Source organism: Eretmochelys imbricata, chromosome 3 (genome assembly GCF_965152235.1).
Source record: "Eretmochelys imbricata isolate rEreImb1 chromosome 3, rEreImb1.hap1, whole genome shotgun sequence".
Lineage (NCBI taxonomy): Eukaryota > Metazoa > Chordata > Testudines > Cheloniidae > Eretmochelys > Eretmochelys imbricata.
The window spans coordinates 105,488,643-105,510,285 of record NC_135574.1 but is presented as its reverse complement, the minus strand read 5'-3'; the positions used below and the strand labels follow the sequence as shown (position 1 = coordinate 105,510,285).

The window sequence follows — 21,643 nt, the reverse complement described above, 5'->3', positions numbered from 1 at the left end:
AAACATCAGACGTATTTATTCTTTTATTAACATGGACTGAGAAGTGGGGGTGGGGACGGCAGTCATAACCCAATGGAACTGAGCCAGCTGACACTCATTACAATGAAAATGGCCTGGAGCCCTTATGGCTGGCTCGCTGTATAACTACCACGCAATTCAGCACAATGCCCACCATCTGCAGCTAGAGACTGCAACTGATAAAGAATGAAAGTGATTTCTTGATACATCATCCCAAACTGAGCACAAAATTACAACAGGAGGATGGAAATGAGAACAGATTCAATTAGCTGAACTTCCCAGCTTTGCTAAAGATGTTTAACTGAATATCTGATTAATGCTGCAGCTATCTCCCTTCCCATTACATTCTCTGAGAAAATGAGCTGCCATTGTGTCATTTCCTGTTCTTGTTACAACCTCTATCAATAAGATCTTTATCATCTCCTTGCTACGGTCATAAAGTACCTACAGATGTCCTGCCAGTACTGGACTCACTTCGACCTGCATTTTAAGCACAAGACATAGCAGTGTCAGTGTACAAAGAACTAGTCCTGGGAGGAGAAGGTAAGCTAGCACAATAGGTCACTACTGAACGTCCATCACTTTTAAGAGTTGATCTTAGTGGGGTTGCAGAAGGTGTAAGTTGGGGTAGAATTTTGCCCCAGAATTTAGCTTTTTGCTTAGAAAACAAGAGGGGGAAAAAAAAAAAAAAGAGAGTCACAGGATCACACCTTCTGGTCCCTGCCTGTGAACATCCCCAAACCAGTATGGTCCAAGAGAGGCCCATGAATGAATACCAGCTTGCAGCAAGTCAGGCATGGGATCCATTGGTGGAGCTTGCATGGCAGTTTGTAGGGGTATCCACATGCCCTCAAAATTTGGAGTTTAGATTGTAAAGTCTTGACTGGGGTACCAAGGCGGATACTGTTTATCACTCACTGTCCATTTGTCCCTGTCCTCCCCACCTCCTCCAGCTGCTATCCATGACCACCTTGACTTTTCATGCTCCCTCCCATCCCATAACTTCTTAGGTAATTGCACCTTGCCTTGGATGATCTCACTGGAGAATCTCTGGTCACTGGCTGCATGTCTGCAGCTCTAGGGCTCTGGTGCTGCTCTGTTCCAATACTGTACGCTCTAGAATGCTGTACACAGGGAAAGCGCCAAAAAACACAGTATGAGAGTTACACAAGGCAGCATCTCAGAGCCATGAACGAGACTGCTTACCTTCACACAAGGGATGATTAAGGGAAGCGGGAGTACTTTACTTGCTGGTGGCTCATGGGGAGAGAGGCAGCCAGAAGTTTCAGGGGGCAGAGGTGCTGTGGGAGTTAAGGAGCTGGAAGGGAGGTGGTGAGAAGAAAGGGAGGTAGCAGGGAGGAAGCTGAAAGCATGAAGGGAAGTCAGGGAAGGACTTCGAAGCCTAAGGAAGTTGCAGGTGGACAAGGAAATGGGAAGAGACAGACATAAATGATGTTCCGCCTGTGCATCTTTAATATTTGTGTTCCTAAGCAGAGCCAAACAGTGTGAGGTTCATGATACTAGGCAGCCATTAATCACATCTGCATGCATTCATAGAGTTTCACACAGTGTCATCCTTAAGCTAGTGCTATTAGCCACTTGCTCACAAGAGTGCCAGAGCCACTCTCAAATTAAAAAGGAAGAAAGGTACAAAGAGTGAATGCCCTGATTCAGCACAGCCTCCTGATAGCTATGTTCTTTCCCGGCTAGAGAAGAGAGGATAACGAGAGCCCACTTAGTGTTGTTGCTATGGTGTAAGGTCACACTATTGGCTGTGCGAGATTTAGTGTGACTCACTGCAGAATAATGTTACCCATGAGCAATGTTACAGCAGAGAGCACAATGGTACTTACAGAAACAACAGTGAAACCAGCCAGCCTTCCTAGCCATTCTGATCCCATTTCATAGCTAGGGGGGGAGGGGGACACACGACAGTAATAAATACTGAACCAATTAATGTATTATGCTGCCAGACCATTTTTCTTACATTAAAAAAGACACCCCAGTGCAGACCGTATTTACTGGATCTTCACAACTCTAGATTAAAAACAGCAGCAGCTTGCACATAGGGGATCTTAATCAGAGGATCTCAACACTCTTTGCAAAGGTGAGCCTTACTGTCCCTATTTCACACATGGGGTAACTAGAGGGTTCAACCCCGCTCCTATTGCAGTCAGTGGGAGTTTTGCCACTGACTTCACTGGCACCAGGACTGAGTCATAATAAGCAACTTGCCCAAAGTCACAAAGCAATTCAGCGACAGAACCAAGAATATAAGCTCAGAACCATGTCTCCCAGTGCCTAGTTTTAACCAAAAGCACATGTTGCCCCACAAGAGATGTCATTTCATGCAGCTGTGGACTATTCCATTGTTGTTGTTAACTTGTTTGACTGTAGAATGCTTTATTAGAACATACATGCCACTTATAGTCAGCACACTCGGATATAATGACCTTTAATATTCTGTGCTGGTAATGACTTGCCTATCTACTCTTCAGGTCCAAGAACCTGTCACTAGTGTAGGATGGTATGGCCAGCCAATCAAAACACAGAACACTAGAAAGAACCAAACAAGACAGCTGACTATTATAAATAAGAGATCATGAAGATCCTGCTACCTCATCCTAGTGGAAAAAACACTTTGAATTAATGAGCTATTTTTCTCTTCTCATTAAGCTCATGATGAAAATTGTAATGAGGATAGGAAATGGCATAAACTTGATTCTTTCTTCTTACAGGGTCAGTGGAATGGAATCACATGGCCTGCTGCAGCACAGGGAAAAGTGCACTTCAAATGCAAACAATTTGTCACTGCAATAAACGTTACTCCCCTTCATATAAAAGCCAGTGACAGAATTCGTTTTCATAAGATTGGTTTAAAAATAAATAAATAAATAAAATAGCGTTCTGCATTATCTTCCACTGCAAATTATGTAGAAATAAAATTAGGAATCTCAGAGCATAACTACATGCAGTTTGCATTCTACAATGTAACACAGAGCTGAATCAAAGAATGGCATATAAAAATACTGATTGCCGTTGTCTGATAATCTGTACCTGAAGGGCATACTCAGAATGTGAGCTTGGCATGAGAGGTCAGACTCAGACTGCTGGTGGGGAGAAGCCTGTCAACCCTGAGTTTGTCCCTTTGTGAATCTGGGTACAGTCCAAATAGTTACTATCACACATATTAATAGAAGATAGTTCAGTCCAAAAAGAAGGCAAATTTTACCCCCAAAACTGGTTAAAATGTAATCCTGCAGACATGAGGATTTTTAAAATTTAAGTATCTACCGCTCTCTTTAGCTGCAGTAGTTTAGTTAAAGCTAGTGAAGTCTCTGTCAACTCTATGGCTGAAACTAAGTAGCTGGTAATCATAAAAAAAAAAACTTTCAAGTGACGGCTCTTTAAATAAGCTGGGGATCTGGGAAGCATGAAAGCATTGTGTGTGCATTTGGGTAATTTTAAATTATTTGAGTCTTGCTTATTAAGGTCATTATGCTATAGCTCACATACACATTATGGGCCTGATGCAGAAGTTACTGGGTGAGGTTCCATCACCCATGTTATGCAGCAGGTCAAACAGATGATCAAAATGGTATCTTCTGGCTTTAAAACATACATGTCTTTAAAACTGATTTCAGATTGTCCTTAAAGTTTTTCTTGAGCAAGAGGAAAAAAAGGCAAAAGCTGAAAAAAAATCTATTAAAATCTACGTTCTCTGCCACTTATATATATTCACACAATGCATTCTTTTAGGATATTGCATCATTACAAGATTATCCTGCATTACAATGAGACAACACCGAAATTTTTTTTAAAAAAAGAGAGCATGCACAAAGCCAGCATCAATGTTGCAAAAAATACATAAAAAGCAGTGATGGAAAAAAACAGTTCAAACTTCTAAGCTTTGGGGTTTAGGATCCTCAAGTTGGACGGTGACACCGTCATACCAATTGAAGTCAGTTGGAGTTTTGCCATTAGTATCCACAGGGCCAGGATTTCGCTGTGGATGCTTACCCAGATATACAGTGGCTTCCACCAAAATCCATATTCCTCCCCCAAAGGCTCACCTCTCTCCTAACAAACTAAATGGGTGAGCCACAGCAACTCCTTGGGATGTGAGTCCACCTGCAACATCTTTATGGGATTTCTTACCCTATTTTGCTTTTTTCCCCCCCACCTGAGGTTCCTTTTATCCCGCTCTTCCTGGTGCCACCCTCTCACTTGTAAAACACAGTACCTGGTTAATCAAATCCACAATACACATGTTTACACAGGAAATCCACTCCCAAAAAGCTGTTTTGTGATTTTGATCATTTAAGAAAGGCGAATATGTGTACCCTCCATGTGCTTCCCACCTGTACTGGTATTTGCAACGTGCTGTATGCTATAAGTCCTGCCTCGTGTGCTCCACACTGCTTTCTCCTGTTCACCCTGGGGATTCCTCTTATCTATGAGGCACGGGATGCCCTTTGCCTTCCCCTCCCCACTGGCCCAATGCTGTTCCTCTGTGGAGCTCCCTCTCTCTCCCCTTCATGCCTTCTTTCCAGTAGAGAATTCTCCCTGCTGTCTTTCCCAGCATTTCCTCTCCCCTTCACCCCTTGCTCCATGTATCTGCTCCTCTCCTTTTGCTTTATAAACTATATACATAGAAGAACCACATTACCCACCTCTGAAACATAAATGCTTCTGGGGTGGAACACAACCGCTGTTTACCACAGTGCAGTTTAGGAGAGGAAGCATATCTAACTGAATCTTAATGAAAAGGAGTACTTGTGGCACCTTAGAGACTAACCAATTTATTTGAGCACAAGCTTTCGTGAGCTACAGCTCGCTTCATCGGATGCATATGGTATGCATCTGATGAAGCGAGCTGTAGCTCACGAAAGCTTATGTTCAAATAAATTGGTTAGTCTCTAAGGTACCACAAGTACTCCTTTTCTTTTTGCGAATACAGACTAACACGGCTGTTACTCTGAAACCTGAATCTTAATGGAGTGTGTGTTAGCTGGGCCTCACACGCTTATCCAATCTGGAATTTTGGAAGGGTACCACAGCTAATATCCCCATTAAACATAAAGCAGACAAGCAAAAGAATACAGAAGACAATACAAGAACATTTTCATTTACATAATGTCCACCAGAATCTGAGCTGCCATCACAGAAGTGTAACGGCCCTTGTGGGAAAGACAGACTTGAATAAACTAGTTAATCTACTGTACAACCTAAAGCAACAGAGACTACAGAATTCATATTGGCTATCATAATTAAATAACTGTGAAACAGTCACCCATCTTGAGATAGTTTCTAAGATTATTAGCTGCTTTGCTATGCCCCTTAATAACATCTCTATTTAAATACAGACAGAGTCCAGCCAGCCAGCAGCTTGACACTACTGTCAAGATGAAAGAACATTAGGCACATAATGTACTATTGCTCAGAGGGTAGCAGTACTGTACAAAGGAAAAGGTGAGGAAAGAGCAACAAAGAAAACATACATCACAATATTAAAATGCGTCAGTCTGAGGACAAGGCCAAAAGAAATAACCAGGATGTCCTTAATCTCCAGCGGAGCTTCTTTTTGATACATTTCTAATTGTTTTCCTACCACATCCCTCCCAAAAACTCTTCTTTCTTTGCACTGTGTGTACGATGGGTAACTGACTCCAGCTAACTCTGTTCTTAAGGAATCTGATGGCACACACAAATCCCAAAGGGCCATTTATTATAAGACAACCAGTATCCTTTATGTATTTATTGCCTATTTTATTTGCAGCTATTAAGTTTCTTCAGTGTTTCTCCAAGAGCATAAGAGCGAGATTTAAGAGAGTATTAGCTGAAATAGAGCGTGAATGTGTGATAAGGGTCAGCGAATCCATCCTTATTGGTGAACCTTTTGACCCTAGCTAAAAGATTTCCTGTACATGCCCGGTATGCCATTTTAAAAGGCTAAGAACTTGGTCAAATCCAAACCAGTTCTCTCTAACAATGGAAAGCACTGCTCCCCAGTTAAAGCGATACCCATGACAAATCTTTTTTTCTCGGTCCATTGACTGTCCAGATTGCAAGCTCTTCTGGGAAGGAACCGTCTCTTAATATTCGTCTAGCACAATGGGGCCAGTTGTTGGTTGGGACCATAACTATAATAAATATTTTTTGCCATGCATTCACCGAGTACAATTCAATCAAACATTAACATTTCCATTATGTAAAAAGATTCCGCAATCTGCAATAATTTCTTCCAACCGATCATGACAATCTTAAGAGTTCACTCACTATTAACTACATTGTACAACACAAACATTTTCCATTGCCCCCTCCAGGGTTAGAGCCAGGAGCATATTTAGTGGGAATCTGGACTCTCCACAATAAAGGAATGAAAAACTCTTTTTGGTTAAGTCTCTTGTTTTGACACTTCAAATATTCTTCACTCCCAGACCCTGCATGATGAGCTGGATGAATTCTATGCTAATTTGTCCACTGTGTAAGCAAACCTGGGGCCATACAATCAAAAAATGCTCAGAGGAGACAAGAGAGGATGAGTTGCATTTCCAATTATTACAGGCTGAGTTTTAAAAGGTTAGTCCTGTGTTTTGGGACTGCATTCAGCTTTAGCAGCAATGCAAACAGTCTTAAATCTTAGCAGATCTAAAGGATGGCTATTAAAATAAACAGAGTTGTTTAAACACCACATTTGCCATGCATTGTGCATTTACACTCACTGGGCCTCAGTGTATTCAACAATAAAAAAAGCATTACTTTCCTAAGCAAACAAGGATTAAAAGAAACCAAACATGCAATGTATTTTCTGTGCATTAGGAAATGGCCTGTTTTAAGCTTTTTTAGTCTGTAAAGTGGGGAGTTTAATATCCCCGTTAAGGCTCAGTGAAATTCAACATCACACAGAATCTGTGGCAGAGCCCAGAATTAACACAGATCTCCCACGTCCCTTCCCTGTGCCTTAACCACAGAAACATCCTTTTTCCCCTAAAAGTGTGCAGATCCATCCCCAACATCTCTCTAACACCCTGAGAAGTGGCTGGCTAGCCAGCCCACATGCTATTAAAGGCTGTGATTCTGCCCGGCAGCCTGGGGAAGGCACTTGCAGCTGAATCATGATCAGAGGAGGAGTGTGCTAAACCAAAAGGTACATAAACAAAGAGGCAGAGAAGATAAGATGGAGGTGGACAGCAGCAGACCTGGTTGAAATGAGTCTGAAAAGAGTTACAACCTAGGAGAAGTAAAGGGCTAAGAACTGAGGGGAGGGGTCCACAACCAAACATCTGGTGAATCACAGCTGTTTTGAAGGGAACTAAATAAGGAACTTATTTTAAACTTCTCTGCTGATGAATATCAACAAAGGGCTATGAAAACAAATGGTCCATGGCCACAAGTGGTCTGCAGACTGTATGAGCACAGAGCCTGTAGTATGCAGCGCACTGTAGACCAGCATCACAGAAATACATCTGACTGGAACTGCAAAACATTTGCCTTTCATCATTGAGAACGATGAACAGCTGCTAAGCTACTCGCCAGGGAGAAGTATTCCTAATGGTCTTATGGAAAATTCTCAGGCTGAAACTGATAGCAATGATAGAAAAATAATCTTTTCCTTGTGTTACATGGATTTCTGTGCCCATCAATGAATATCCCTCCATCTTAGTTGCTTCTAAATTCTGGAATGGGTCATTCCTTCAACAATGATCACTTGTGCAGCTAAACTTTTCCAACCAACATTAAACACTATCCCCCTCTGCTCCCAGGAATGATGGCCTGTAGGACAGGTGAGGCCCATTCTTAATGAAACATTTCTGGAGCTTCATCTACACGGCTGGTGCTAACAATAATTCAGCTGCGCTGGGGCTAGTAATGTTGGGAGCCCTAATGTAGATGGCATTTGTGGCTCCAGGAGCTTTTTCACCACTGTGATGATTAGTAGGGCCCTACCGAATTCACGGTCCATTTTGGTCAATTTCACGGTCATAGGATTTAAAAAAAAAAAAATCTGTATAGCATAGGTTAAAAATACACAAAAGAAAGACCAGATTTCATGATCTGTGACACATTTTTTCCATGGCCATGAATTTGGTAGGGCCCTAATGATTAGATATGCTCTGATATCAGTGGGAGGTTTATAAAAAGATCAAGGCCCCTTATTTGTAACTAAATTCTAAGTCGTCATTTATTATTCATTCAGTACCTACCATCACATTCAACATTATTCAGTGGGAAAATATGTTCACATTTAGGATCGCTGCTACTTTTGCCCTTTCCCCCTCTTTGCATTCCCTTCCCTCAGGCAATTTCGAATTCCCACTTGCTCTTCCGATCCACTTACTCATCCCATCTGCTAAGTCAGTTCTGATGTTTAAATTGTCACCTTTAGGCTTTAGAGTCAATACCCCAGTGACATTAATAGGCAGTACAGGAGTTCACACATCTCAGATGCATTAATTCAGGCTATCTGCATACTCAGGCAGACAACAGTGCATAAGTTTACAAATGGTTCTCACTAGAAGATTATATTTGCAACCATAAGAGCTAGAAACTTTTTTTTTTTAATTAAAGTTGAGATTCTTTGGAATCTGAATATGCCAAGGAGGCCACAGAAATATGCCAAGCAGGATGGATCCAGCCTGCAAAGTGGGTGTTTGAAACCACCAGGCACACTAATCAGCAAGTCTACGGTGCTGCTGAGAGTTGCTGCCAGATTATTTTTTAAATTTGCTTGGTCACTTTTCCCTTTAACATGCTTTTATCAATTTATAGCTAGCACTGGCAATATCCAGTTTAGTTTTATTTGGGGTGTTGCTGTTGGGGGTGTATAACCTAACAAAGCTCACTAGAAGGAAGAAGGTGGCCACAGTATCATGGTTAGAGGAGGGGCATGGGAGTCAGGGCTCACGAGTTCTGACCTTATCAAATAATTGCTTAGGCCAAATTTTTCAAAAGTATTCATTAAATGCGGATGCCCAACATAAAATACCTAAGAGTCTGATTTCTGTTGGTGCTGAGCACTAGTAAATACAGTTGAAATGAACTCACCCTCTCTGAAAAATCAGGGCCCAGACGTCTCTTTACTAAACACCAAAATTAGTGGACAGGTCTGAAAATTTCGGGATATCCTCTCTATGTTCCAGTTTACACATCTCTAAACTGGGCACCATAATACACGGCATAACAAAGTATTGTGAAGTTTAATAAATGAGTGCTTATAACGCATTTGGAGAACCTTTGCTGAGCAATGAAGGCATACTATATTATTCATGAGGCCCTACCAAATTCACAGTCCATTTTGGTCAATTTCATGATCGCAGAATTTTTAAAATCCTAAATGTCATGATTTCAGCTATTTAAATATGAAATTTCACAATGTTGTAATTGTAGGGGTCTTGACCCAAAAAGGAGCTGGGGGGGGTATTGCAGGGTTATTGTGGGGGGGGAGGGGTTTGCAGTACTGCTACCCTTACTTCTGTGCTGCTGCTGGCAGCGGCGCTGCCTTCAGAGCACCGCAGCTGGTGAGCAGCGGCTGCTGGCCAGGATCCCAGCTCTGAAGGCAGAGCCGCGGCCCGCAGCAGCACAATACTAAGGATGGCATGGCATGGCATGGCATGGCCACCCTTACTTCTGTGCTGCTGCTTGCAGAGCTGGGAACCCGGCCAACAGCTGCCATTCTCCGGCCACCCAGCTCTGAAGGCAACACAGAAGTAAGGGTGGGAATACCGTGACACCCCTAAAATAACCTCATGATCCCTCTGCAACTCCCTTTTGGGTCAGCACCTCCGATTTGAGGATCACAGAATCTCAGGGTTGGAAGGGACCTCAGGAGATCTTCTAGTCCAACCCCCTGCTCAAAGCAGGACCAATCCCCAATTTTTGCCCCAGATCCCTAAATGGCCTCCTCAAGGATTGAACTCACAACCCTGGGTTTAGCAGGCTAATGCTCAAACAACTGAGCTATCCCTCCCCCCAAACGCTGGTCTCCCCTGTGAAATCTGTATAGTATAGGGTAAAAGCACACAAAAGACCAGATCTCATGGGGAGAGACCAGATTTCACGGTCCATGATGTGTTTTTCATGGCTGTGAATTAGGTAGGGCCCTAATTATTCATTATGCTAACAACACACACTGATCCATCTCCTACCTGTCACTGTAAAAATTGAGGGTTAGATTCTCAGCTGGTGTGAATCAGCGTAGTTCCCCTGACAGCAATGGAGCTATGCCAATTTACACCAGCTGAGAACCTGAGCATGCATGTCTTCCCCCAGTGCCTCACCACATGCTAGGGGTGGGACACTACTGATACACAAGTTCCATGTAATAGTTCAGAGCAAGGTCGACAGTGACACTTCTGTGGGTTGGCAGGAGGTAATAAGCCATTAAATACCCCTTCTTGGAGAGAAGAAAAGTTAGATGAAAGGGACTTGACATTCAGGTAGTGAAAAACTTGGGGGTTGTGGAAATATACCTTAGAGCTCTGAGGAAATCACTTTAGGAGAAAAAAAAAAAAGAGTAATATTTTCTAATGCTAAATTGCCCGGCCAAGGTAGAAGCATTGTACACATAAAACATACAGGGCAAAAAAGACAAGTCTCCAAAGTGTACTGAGGGGTAAATTTTCGGTAAGGTGGCTTTGCCTTTTTATGTGCACAAAAATTTGCCCCAGCATTAACCCCCTTTAGCTATCACCGATGAAGGTTGAAGATAGCAATTAAAAGAACTACAGCAGCTACATTTCTGCATTAGTAAACTCATTCTGGTTCCTTCCTTTACAGGGGTGCTAGAACAATTTTTATAGTGAGGGTGCTGAGAGCCATTGAACCAAACTTCAAACCCTGTAGATAATGGAACGCACTTCAATCCAGGGGGTACTGCAGCACCCCCAGCACCCCTAGTTCCAGCACCTATGTACCTTTTACTCCACGGTATGGCTCACAGCCCTCACTAAGGGCCCATTTTCTATTTCAGTTCAGTTATTGTTAGTAGACCATTAAACATGACTAGAAATTAGACACTTAATAGAGAAGATGGGATAGCTCAGGTGTTTCGCAATAGGATATAGAGCTTTTCACCCTGAATATGCCAGTAGGAATCTAGCTCAGCTGAGTAGCAACTAAGCCATTAGAATCAGAGGGCTGGCTGCTGGGCTATATGAAGTTATTAGGGTTGCCAGTTTTGGTTGGCTGGATTCCTGGAAGTTTCATCACATGACAATCTTTAATTAAAGATTAATCTTTAATTCTTGGAGACTCCAGGCCAATCCTGGAGGGTTGGCAACCCTTTATCTTAGGCCACTTTCTCTTGGACAGATGTAGCCATTAAAAATAGTCCCTCCATTTTATCTATTTAGGTATTCATAAAGCCCCCACGTGATGATGTATTTATCTTCACAACCCCCGTGAGTTAGGGAAGCATTATCATCATTTTACAGATGGAGAACCGAGTCACAGAGAGGTTAGGTGATATGTCCAAGGTTGCATAGAAAGACACAGCACAACCGGGAACCAAACTCAGATCACTTTCACCCCAAGCCTTCCTGTCTTTCTATTCGATGCCCTCATTGGACAGAATGGGCACGTCGCCTTTCCCACCCCTAGGTGCTGTCCCCTTGGGATAGAGCTGAGCCACACTGACAGAGTAGTGTGAGAAAACCCATGTACATGTTCAGCGGGGAAATGAAAGGCCTCAGTGTCAGGAGCTGGGTATTTTTGTTAGGAAGTAAGACATTACAATTGCAGTCCCTCAACTGGGTTAATTTTCACAGTGGTTTTCAAGCATTTAACCCCTATTAATGTCAAGGGGAGTTGAATCTCCCTACTTTGTGCTGGGAAGATGAACCCCAATGGGTCTCATTTAAACTAAGTAAAGCTGTGACATTCAAGGCTGCCACTCCTTCCTTAACTCTCCAACTCTGCTGAACATAACTGGGCTGTGGGGCAAAATACACCTCAGGTTTTGTCCTGTGTAATAGGTATTTCATCTGGGAAGTGCTGAGGTTGCCTTGGAAGAAGCCATGATCCAAAAGCTGCAGCAGACTTCACTCATTTGTTGCAAAGGCCTCAGGAAACCATTTGATCTAACATGCCATATGTTCAATAATACACAGGCGCAACCCAACAGGGTGAGCTAAGAATAGAACAGCAGGTGTACATCAAAATTGCCTTCACTTTGCTGGAATCAGGCACATCCTTAATGTTCTTCTAATGTAGTTTTTGTACACTCAATTTCCTTTGTTTTTTTAAGAGTAATCTTAAAGCCAATTGGAGAGCATCCCCTCCACAATGTCAAATCAGATCTCTAGACTCTTTGGGTCCAACATAAACCATCTTAGCTCCATCTGGCTCACTGGATTTGATATAGTTAGGGCCCTACCAAATTCACGGTCCATTTTAATTAATTCCATGATCAGAGTATTGAAAAAAAATCGTAAATTTCATGATTTCAGCTAGTTAAATGTGAAATTTCACAGTGTTGTATTTCTAGGGGTCCTGACCCCAAAAGGAGTTGTGGGGGGGGGGTCACAAGGTTGTCGTCATGGGGGTTGCGGTTCTGCTACCTTCATTTCTGTGCTACTGCTGGTGGCGGCGACGCTGCCTTCAGAGCTGGAAAACAGCGGCTGCTGGCAGGGAGCCCAGCTCTGAAGGCAGAGCCACTGCCAGCAGCAGCACAGAAGGATGGCATGGTATGGTCTTGCCCCCCTTATTTCTGTGCTGCTGCTGGCGGGGCGCTGCCTTCAGAGATGAGCACCTAGCTAACAGCTGCTGCTCTCTAGCCGCCCAGCTCTGAAGGCAGCACAGAAGTAAGCGTGGCAATACCACAACCCTGTAAAATAACACTGCAACCCCCCTGCAACTCCCTTTTGGGTCAGAATCCACAGTTTGAGAAATGCTGAATAGTATAGGGTAAAAGCACACAAAAGACCAGATTTCTCGGGGCGGGGTGGGAGGAGGGGCAGATTTCACAGTCTATGATGTGTTTTGAATGGCTGTAAATTTGGTACGGCCCTAGATAGATTGTTAGTGAATGCAGTTCTTTCACTGACATTGTAAGAAGACTGTATTATTGCCAGAATTTTGTACAGTATTCTTATTAGGCATAATAGTTCACCGAAAAGTGGCATGTAACAGCTCTACTGAGAGCTAATTGTCCACAGGTCGACATAATAATATTTAAGGAGTTATGCTATACAGAAAATTATGTTCTTATGGTCTTGGAATTAAGGCAGGTCACCAGGAGGTGGTGTGCTTCAGAAATGTTCCTTTCAGGCAAGAGATAACACACACCTATCTCCCTGTCTGGTCATTTGTGTATTGTATACCTCACAATTTATGCCTATTTGTACTGAGCCACAGGCTAAATAAGTGATTGCAAAATCTATGAGAGGAAGTCTACAAAATGAAACAAACAGCCGGGCATGTCCTGTTTATGAATAAAGACAAAGGATAGGACTTGGTATATCTTGGGGGGGCAAAAAAACCACACTGGATCCTTCACCTAGGAAGCTGATACGTCTGTCTCACAAAAGGAGGGTCACCGCAGCTTAGCTATAAAACTCCACAAGGATTTTGGAGTGAGACAAATTCTACAAGATATGAGAGTATCTAGTCAGTCAAGTCTAGGCTCTAAATGCATGTTAAGTTTGTATTTTATACGTAACCATTTGTTTCCAAAACGTCTACTTGCCATTTCTTGAATCTCTGTCCTTTGTTAAATAAACGTATATCTCATTTCTCCGAAAACAAATCTAAGCACTGTGTATTAAGCAGAGTGGGGATCTGGGGTGGAACTGATAAGCTGGGGTGTACAGTTGCTTTGGGAACAGTGAATCTGTGAATACTGCACATGACCAGTGGTCCATGGCAGGATACTTCAGGGAAAGGTACGGAGGTCTTGAGGGGTGGACTGTGCCTATTCCTAACCTGTAGAGTCACAGCAGAGCCTGCAAAGGCCTAGAGGGCAGTGCTTGTGTTGCCTGTGGGGTAGGGGAGAAGATCCCCAGCAGCCAGAGACAAGGCTTTCTCACGCTAAGGGCAAGTACAAGGTGCCTCAGTGCCCTGGGTACTCCCAGGAAGCATCAGAGCATTCAGCGTGGCAGCTGGTGTTTTGACACCTAGGGCCCAACACCAAACGTTTTATACACACATTACATTTTTTGTAGAACCAAATAATTACATCATTCCTGATAGATCTGTAGGTTAGATTTCAATTCACCACAGCTGAAGTTGTCAAGACTTCTGGTTCCAAAAAATTAGCATTTGCAATGGAAAAGCCAATTCACATTAATAATGCTGGGGCAAAAGAGTTCTTAAGCGATGATGAGCAAATGAAAAAGCTGATCTGTGGAAAGGCTGGAAATGAGGACAACCCTACGTAACACCATCACAAGGATTAGCGTGAAAAAAAACCAACTACAGTGAGCAAACTATGCCACAGATGGGAAGATAAAGGGCCAGCCTTACTCCTTCCACTTCAGCCATGACACAAAGCAGGGTAAACTGACCCTAACAGGTCACCTGAAAATTACTCAGGTGTGGTGGAGTTCTCAGCTGGCATGAAGCAGAATAGCTGGCTCCTACCCCAGCTGTCCCCTGCTCTCCATTCTGATACAGACTGCATGTCTGGATGGGAGAGAGTGTCCGTGGGATGAAGCAGAGCAAGATGCACTCTGCCAGTTCTGTACAGACATATGGTTCCACAGGGATTGTATCCACTGGCATATATCAGAGCAACCTCTAGGCTGCTTTAGTTTGTCCCTGGGCACACGATGAATTATAGAGGCATAACTGGATCTCCGATCCCGCAACTCTACACGTACATTTGCCGAGTGCATCTTGGAAGAGTAACAAATCTGTTCCCAGATTCCCAATGTTCCCAATACGTTGCATTTGAAGTTATTAGAGTTGGTTGGAAATTCTGAGAATGCTGATGCATTGAAATTGAAACATTTTGTGGAGTTGGTTTGTTTTTAACAAATTTGCAGTGGAAGCTGTTTTCCTGCCAGCATGCCCACACGGCTCTTGGCAGGATGGCAGCTTTCTTTGATGGGGGGAAGCGGTAGATGTAGTATATCTTGATTTTAGTAAGGCTTTTGATAAGGTCTCATAGGACCTTCTCATAAACTAGGGAAATACAACCTAGATGGAGCTACTACAAGGTGGCTCAATAACTGGTTGGAAAACTGTTCCCAGAGAGTAGTCATCAGTCAAGCTGAAAGGACATATGGAGTGGAGTCCCGCAGGGATCAGTCCTGGGTCCAGTTCTCTTCACTATCTTCATAAATGATTTAGATAATGGCATAGAGAGTATATATATAAAGTTTGAGGACCACACGAAGCTGGGAGGGGTTAAAAGTGCTTTGGAGGATGAGATTAAAATTCAAAATGATCTGAACAAACTGGGAAATGGTCTGAAGTAAACAGGATGAAATTCAATAAGGAAAAATGCAAAGTACACCACTTAGGAAGGAACAATCAGTTGCACACATACAAAATGGGAAATGACTGCCTAGGAAGGAGTACTGCAGAAAAGGATCTGAGGGTCAGAGTGCATCAAAAGCTAAATATGAGTCAATAATGTAAACACTGTTGGAAAAAAAAAAAAGCAGCAAACATCTGGGATGTATTAGCAGGAGTGTTGTAAGCAAGACATGAGAAGTAATTCTTCCGCTCTACTCCATGCTGATAAGGCGTCAGTTGGAGTATAGTGTCCAGTTCTGTGCGCCACATTTCAGGAAAGATGTGGACAAACTGGAGAAAGTCCAGAGAAGAGCAACAAAAATGATTAGAGGTATAGAAAACATGACCTACCAGGGAAGAGTGAAAAAATTGTGTATATGTGATAAACAATAACAGTTTTCAAATACATAAAAGGTTGTTACAAGGAAGAGGGAGAAGAATTGTTCATTTTAACCTCTCAGGCTAGGACAAGAAGCAATGGACTTAAATCGCAGCAAGGGAACTTTAGGTTGGACATTAGGAAAAACACTGTCAGGGTGGTTAAGCACTGGAACAAATTGCCTAGGGAGGTTGTGGAATCTCCATCATTAGATATTTTTAAGAACAGGTTAGACAAAACACCTGTCAGGAATGGTCTAGTTATTATGTAGTCCTGCCATGATTTCAGGAGGCTGGGCTAAATGACCTGTTGAGGTCCCTTCCAATTCTACAGTTCTATGATTCTATGACAGGGAGCCAACAGCCTGGAAGCCCTGAGAGCCCCAGCTCCTAAGCTCTCATCCCAGGCTCTTCTGAAACTCAGCTAGTGGGCTGCCACTGAGTGGGGCTCCCAGAATCTTGGTTCCCTTTCAGCCCATCAGGCGATCTGATGAGGAACCAGGAACCTGGAAGCCATGTTCCAAATCTCTGAGGCCCTCAGGTTAGCCAGGACTCAGAGCACTTCCAGACACCTGGCTCCTCCACAGCTCACCAGGCAGTCTGACAAGGAGCCAGAACCTGGAAGCCCTGGGAGCTCCAGATCCCAGCTCAGCCAGGGCAGGCCTGCAGATTCCCAATTGCCCTTTAGCTCACCAGTCTGACTGAAGAGGAAGTAGCTTGGAAGAGTTAGCTCCCAAATTCCTAGGCTTGTGGCTTCTCAGCAGCCTAGGCTCCCAGGGTCCACGGCTCCAGGGCAGTCCACCATGCTGACTGCCCCAGAGCTGGGTCACCTGTCCCTTTCATGGAAGATTGTGAAATGTTTGAATCCAAATCGGAATGAAATCAGCTTTCAAAATATCAAAATCCTCCGCAAAATGGAATTATCTTTCCCCAGCCCGCTGTACCCTATGCCAGACAATCCGCATACACCTCCAGACGATTGTAAGAGGAAAAAAAACATGCCACTGACAGTGAATTTTGAAGGCAAGATCAGAGGTTTAGGGTGCAAGATGGCTCACAAAGGGGATCTATAACTAGGCTTCTTTCTGAAAAAACTGCTCCCTCTGCCACAGCTCCAGTCACTTGGCAATGCTAGTGCAGGAAAGGCTCCTATGGCGGCTGCTATCGGTTTTAAAACCATTCTATTTGGCCCTGTTCTGACCAAGTTTCAATGATGTGGTAGTAAAAGCACTGGCAGCTGCCAGAGCCTCGTCTAGCCTAGCACTCCTGATGTCGCTACCACCCGTGCAACTGCACCTGGGATAACAATGCAGCGAGATCTGTCAGGAAAAAAAAAAAAGTCTTGTGTTGACAAGGTAAAAGCTTAGATTTGCTAAGGAACCCTAAAGGAACTTATGAACTAAAACTCAAACTGAAATGACAGACCAGGGATTTCAAACCTAAAAAGTGACCATTTGGAAACAATATTTCTTTTCTCAATTTCAATATACTGCTTGGCTAACAGTGAGAGTTCACTGCCACTTTATAATATGGAAGACCGAATAACTAAAATAATAATACTTAGCTCTTATATAGCATTTTTCATCAGGTGATCTCAAGGTGCTTTACAAAGGAAGTCAGTATCTTTATCCTTGCTTTTGTTGAACTTACTGAGGCACAAAATGATTCAGTGACTTGCCCAAGGTCACTCAGCAGGCCAGTGGCAAAACCAACACTAGGTTTCCTGAGTCCCAACCCATTGTTCTATCCCCAAGACCACACTGCCTGTCCCAATCTAATTTCCAGCACTCACTGAATGATCCAGATTTAACAGTACAGTATATCAGACTGAAAGGAGCAGTGAGAATAAGCAGGCTTCCATCATGAGTGTCATCCTGCCACAGTCCAGCTTTCCTTTCTCACTGAACATCAGTAATATACTTCTGTCCATTTCTGACCATTTTTGCAGGCTTTGCCAATACCCATGGCGTCACATGATCCAAGACATTTATGTTTCCTTACCTCAGCTTGTATGGAGGGATCTTGGTAGCAGCAGCATCAGAAGATTCCAAAGTTTCTGTATGAGTGAAGAATAAGAATAAGAATGTTAAAGGAGACAATGTATTCAGGATCTAGATACTGTACATTTCCACAGTTTTGAATTATTGTTCCCAAACCTGACTCCTATCAATAGCACTGACAGTTAACTTACAACTTATAATTTCAAAAAATTCTCTGTGGGCCTCATCCTGTGTGAGGTATTGAGTGCTTTTCTCATTGTAGGGAACCCTTCTAGATGTCAGCATGGTGACATATACAGGACCCTGGAACAGGGTAGTCTATCTACAAACTTGCACCAAAACAGCAGCAGCTGTGGATTACAAATGATTTAATTATTTCAGTCCAAGTCTGCGTGCGGACACTGTTCCAAAATCAGCTTGTATTAGGTGAATTGAAATATACTGTTTCTTTTGTTTTTTCAGTGCAAATATTTGTATTCAAAAATAAAAAGAAAGTGAGCACTATACACTTTGTATTCTGTGTTGTAATTGAAATCAATATATTTGAAAATGTAGAAGACATCCCAAAATATTTAAATAAATGGTATTCTATTATTGTTTAATCATGCAATTAATTTTTAAATCACTTGACAGCCCTTGTATAGATCAACCCCACCACTGACTTATGTTGCTTGAACTCTCTCTCGAGTCACAACCTCTCTCTGAAAATTTGTGTGCAGCTCATTACACTTGGTTCATTTTCACTAAAACAGGCACTCGTTTTATTAGGTAGTTAACAAGGTATGTGCAGTGAGGTGCTCTCAGAACTGACCTCTCACCATAAATTAGCGGTTGAGAAGTCACAGTACAAAAAAGTTGCATTGTAACAGAAAGCACATTCATCAAAGGACACCTTATGTATGAGCTCACTGAGAACTAAGAAAAAATACTTCCGATGTACTGTACTTGGTATACAGCCCAACCAGCCTTATCCTTGTATGGAAGATACATATTTTTAAAGAATTCAGTGTTATCGTAGACTGAATGTTGCATGTTATTAAAACAAGCAGTGGTTCTGCAATCATCTTGTTTGCTCAGCATCTCTATCGCTGGCACTTTAGACTAGTAAAATATTCCTTCTCTTTCCAGTGAAATAACTTAAGGGTCTACCAAATCTTCCTCTCAAAGAAAGGTGTTAATAATTTCAATGTGATCACCAAACACACAGTTCCCTTAATATAAATACTAAAAAAATCCATAAAATATGCTTATGGTGGTTTGAGTCTGGAAAGGGGAAAACTACATATCAAATGAAAAGCAAATGAATAGCTGTTTATACACGTATTTATATTGTGCCACTCACAGTCCTGTCTAGGTACCAATATGAAAATATGGATTTTCTCTGAAATCACTGGGCTCTAGCAAAGCACGGTTTGGCCACACAGGGCAACCTGTACTTTTAAAAATGACATCAGATGATTGAATCACAACATATACGTTTGAGGGATAAGAATAAGTAACCTGCCAATGAAACGTAAGTGTATTCATTTTTTATTCTCTCTAGTTTTAACATATCATGTGATTCACAGCAATTAGAATGCATCTGAACTTGAGATGATGATGCACTGAAAATAGTAAAATCAAAAGCATTTTTTTTTTTTTTACAGAAGGGACATTAGCTTGAGAGATGAGTAATTCCTCTACCCAGAAGTACTGCAACCTCAACAGCTGTCCTCATTATGTCCTTTTCAAATTTCATTAGCAGTAGTTAACAGCCTTTCATATGTTAATAGCTAACCCTATACAGTCTATGCTGGACCATGTCAGCTCCCCAGTGCTGTGTCAACCAGGCACTCTTTGGGTCATTCCCTTCTGAACAGTTTTACAACGAAAGCCTGACAAAAGAATTTACTTACCTGGCAACTAAGGCAAATGCAATAAACCTAATTTCAATAAAACCAGTGATGCTACAAGTGCAAGGAAACTGCCTGCAGTGGGCTCACATCAGCCTTCCAGCAGTGGTGAACCACTGAGTCATATACCTGCAAGCTCATATATGCAGCTCGAAAAACAGATCATTAAAAGCAATCCTACTTAAGCCTGTCTGCGCCCCGGCTGGAAAAGGAAACACTGCAGTCAGCTCGGCTTTCCTGAACGATTGGAGCTCACGCTGAAGGCCAACAAATCGATAGCAATATGTACGTTAGAGCCTCCAAAGGGGGGTACGGGGGAGGTAAAAATACTTTAGGACAGCTATGGCTTGGGGTGCCTTTAAATCAATGGGGGAAAGGTAGAGATTTCGCAGGCACCGCGCGTGCACGGGGGGGGGGGGGGACACTGCAAATACATTAACAGCGTATCCATAATGGGAGCCGGGCGAAGCAGGGGGCTGCCTGCGCTCTGTCGCGGGGGCGGGATGGGGCAGGCGCCCCCTTGCCTTGCCCGCTTCCTTACCAATGGCCCAGCCGCAGCTCTCCTTGATCGCTTTGTGTTTGTTCCCCGACGCTTCCTTCTGCAGCTTCCTCAGGATTTCTTCCATCTTGGGACGCTGCACCCCGCGCAAGGAGACGGCAGGGCAGAGAGCGGGGCTGGCCCCTGGCCCGGCTCTAAGCGGGGACGGGGCGCAGCATCCCGCTCCTGGCGCGCCGCTGCTGTGGATGAATCACGCTGAGCTCCATGACGGAGACACGTCATGTGCCGCCGCCTCCCCCGCCCTTGCCGGCTTCCCCAGCGGGCAGGTCCCTGCGGTGCCGCCGGGCTGCGGCAGGCGGCGCTGCGGCCCTGAGGAGGCCGAACCCTCAGCCCCGCCCGGCGGGGCTCCGGGAGAAGGTGGCCGAGGATTGGCTGGCCGGGGAGGGGGCGGCCCGCGGCGGGAGAGCGCGCGCAGGCGGCGTGGCCCGGCTGAGCCGCAGGGCACACCTGAAGTGCGGGTCTCTCCGCTCCAAACGTAGGGCCCTGTGAGTACGTGGCTCAGGGGCGCGGGGGCAAAGGCCGGTTCTGAGGCACAGCGGAGGGCTTGCCGACAGCACAGCCCCTTCCACCCACTCCCTTGACGCCTTTGAGGCGCGGTGGGCGCTGTCCGAGGTTCTCTGCTTGGTGACCCCGTCCGGTTCCCTCCGTCTGACCCTTTGATTGAGGGGAAGCGGGAGAGACCCCAGCCCTTGCCGCTGTGGATACCATCACCACCGCCACCTAGGAGGGGCCCTTTCACACGTGAGTGGACGTCCCGTCCTCCCCCCACCCCAAACTGCCCGCCCTGCAGCCATGCCCATATTGTCGGGCACTCTCAGGAGAGGAATAGTTGGTGACACCGGGCGTGGCACTAGGTAACTCGAGGGCGTGGAAGACCATGAGTGTCGAGGAAGCCCCCGAACTCTGGGCCCAGGCAAGCCTGAACACTTCTCTCCCCTGAAGGCTGCTGTGTTATACATTGCGTTTGCTTTTGTTTTGTTGCATAGTTTTGTTTTATCTTCTTTGGTGATTTGTGTAAATGTGTTACGCAAATAAATTTTTTTCTGCTTCAAAAAAGAAAAAGAAAGACAGCACAGCCCCTAGCCACAGTGAACTGTCACGACGCTTGTTGCCATTCCCTGCGCATTTCCAGCCCAAGGCAGTCGCCTCCTCTTGCCGTCCCTGTGTGCGCCGGCAGCATTGAAACGCTCTCCCTGGAGATTACTTAGGGCACTAAGAAACCCCCGGCCTGTTTTCATTGTGCATTTAGGGCCGCCTAACCCTGCTGCCTTTGATGTCGGTGGCCAAAATCTCACCGTTTTCAGTGGGATAAGGAGCAAGCCGTAATACCTAACAAT

The 21,643-nt window shown here is 44.0% G+C and overlaps 1 protein-coding gene across 1 annotated transcript in view; it reads right to left on the bottom strand.

The window, feature by feature from the left end:
• ARFGEF3 (ARFGEF family member 3) overlaps nt 1-20,373 on the bottom strand; it is a 115,446-nt gene extending 95,073 nt beyond the window's left edge. The window contains exons 1-2 of the mRNA XM_077813112.1: nt 20,289-20,373; nt 17,857-17,911 (exon numbers count right to left, since the gene is read on the bottom strand). Coding sequence (XP_077669238.1) covers nt 17,857-17,911; nt 20,289-20,373 — 140 coding nt within the window. The remainder of the gene's footprint in view (nt 1-17,856; nt 17,912-20,288) is intronic.
• Nucleotides 20,374-21,643: the final 1,270 nt, after the last annotated feature.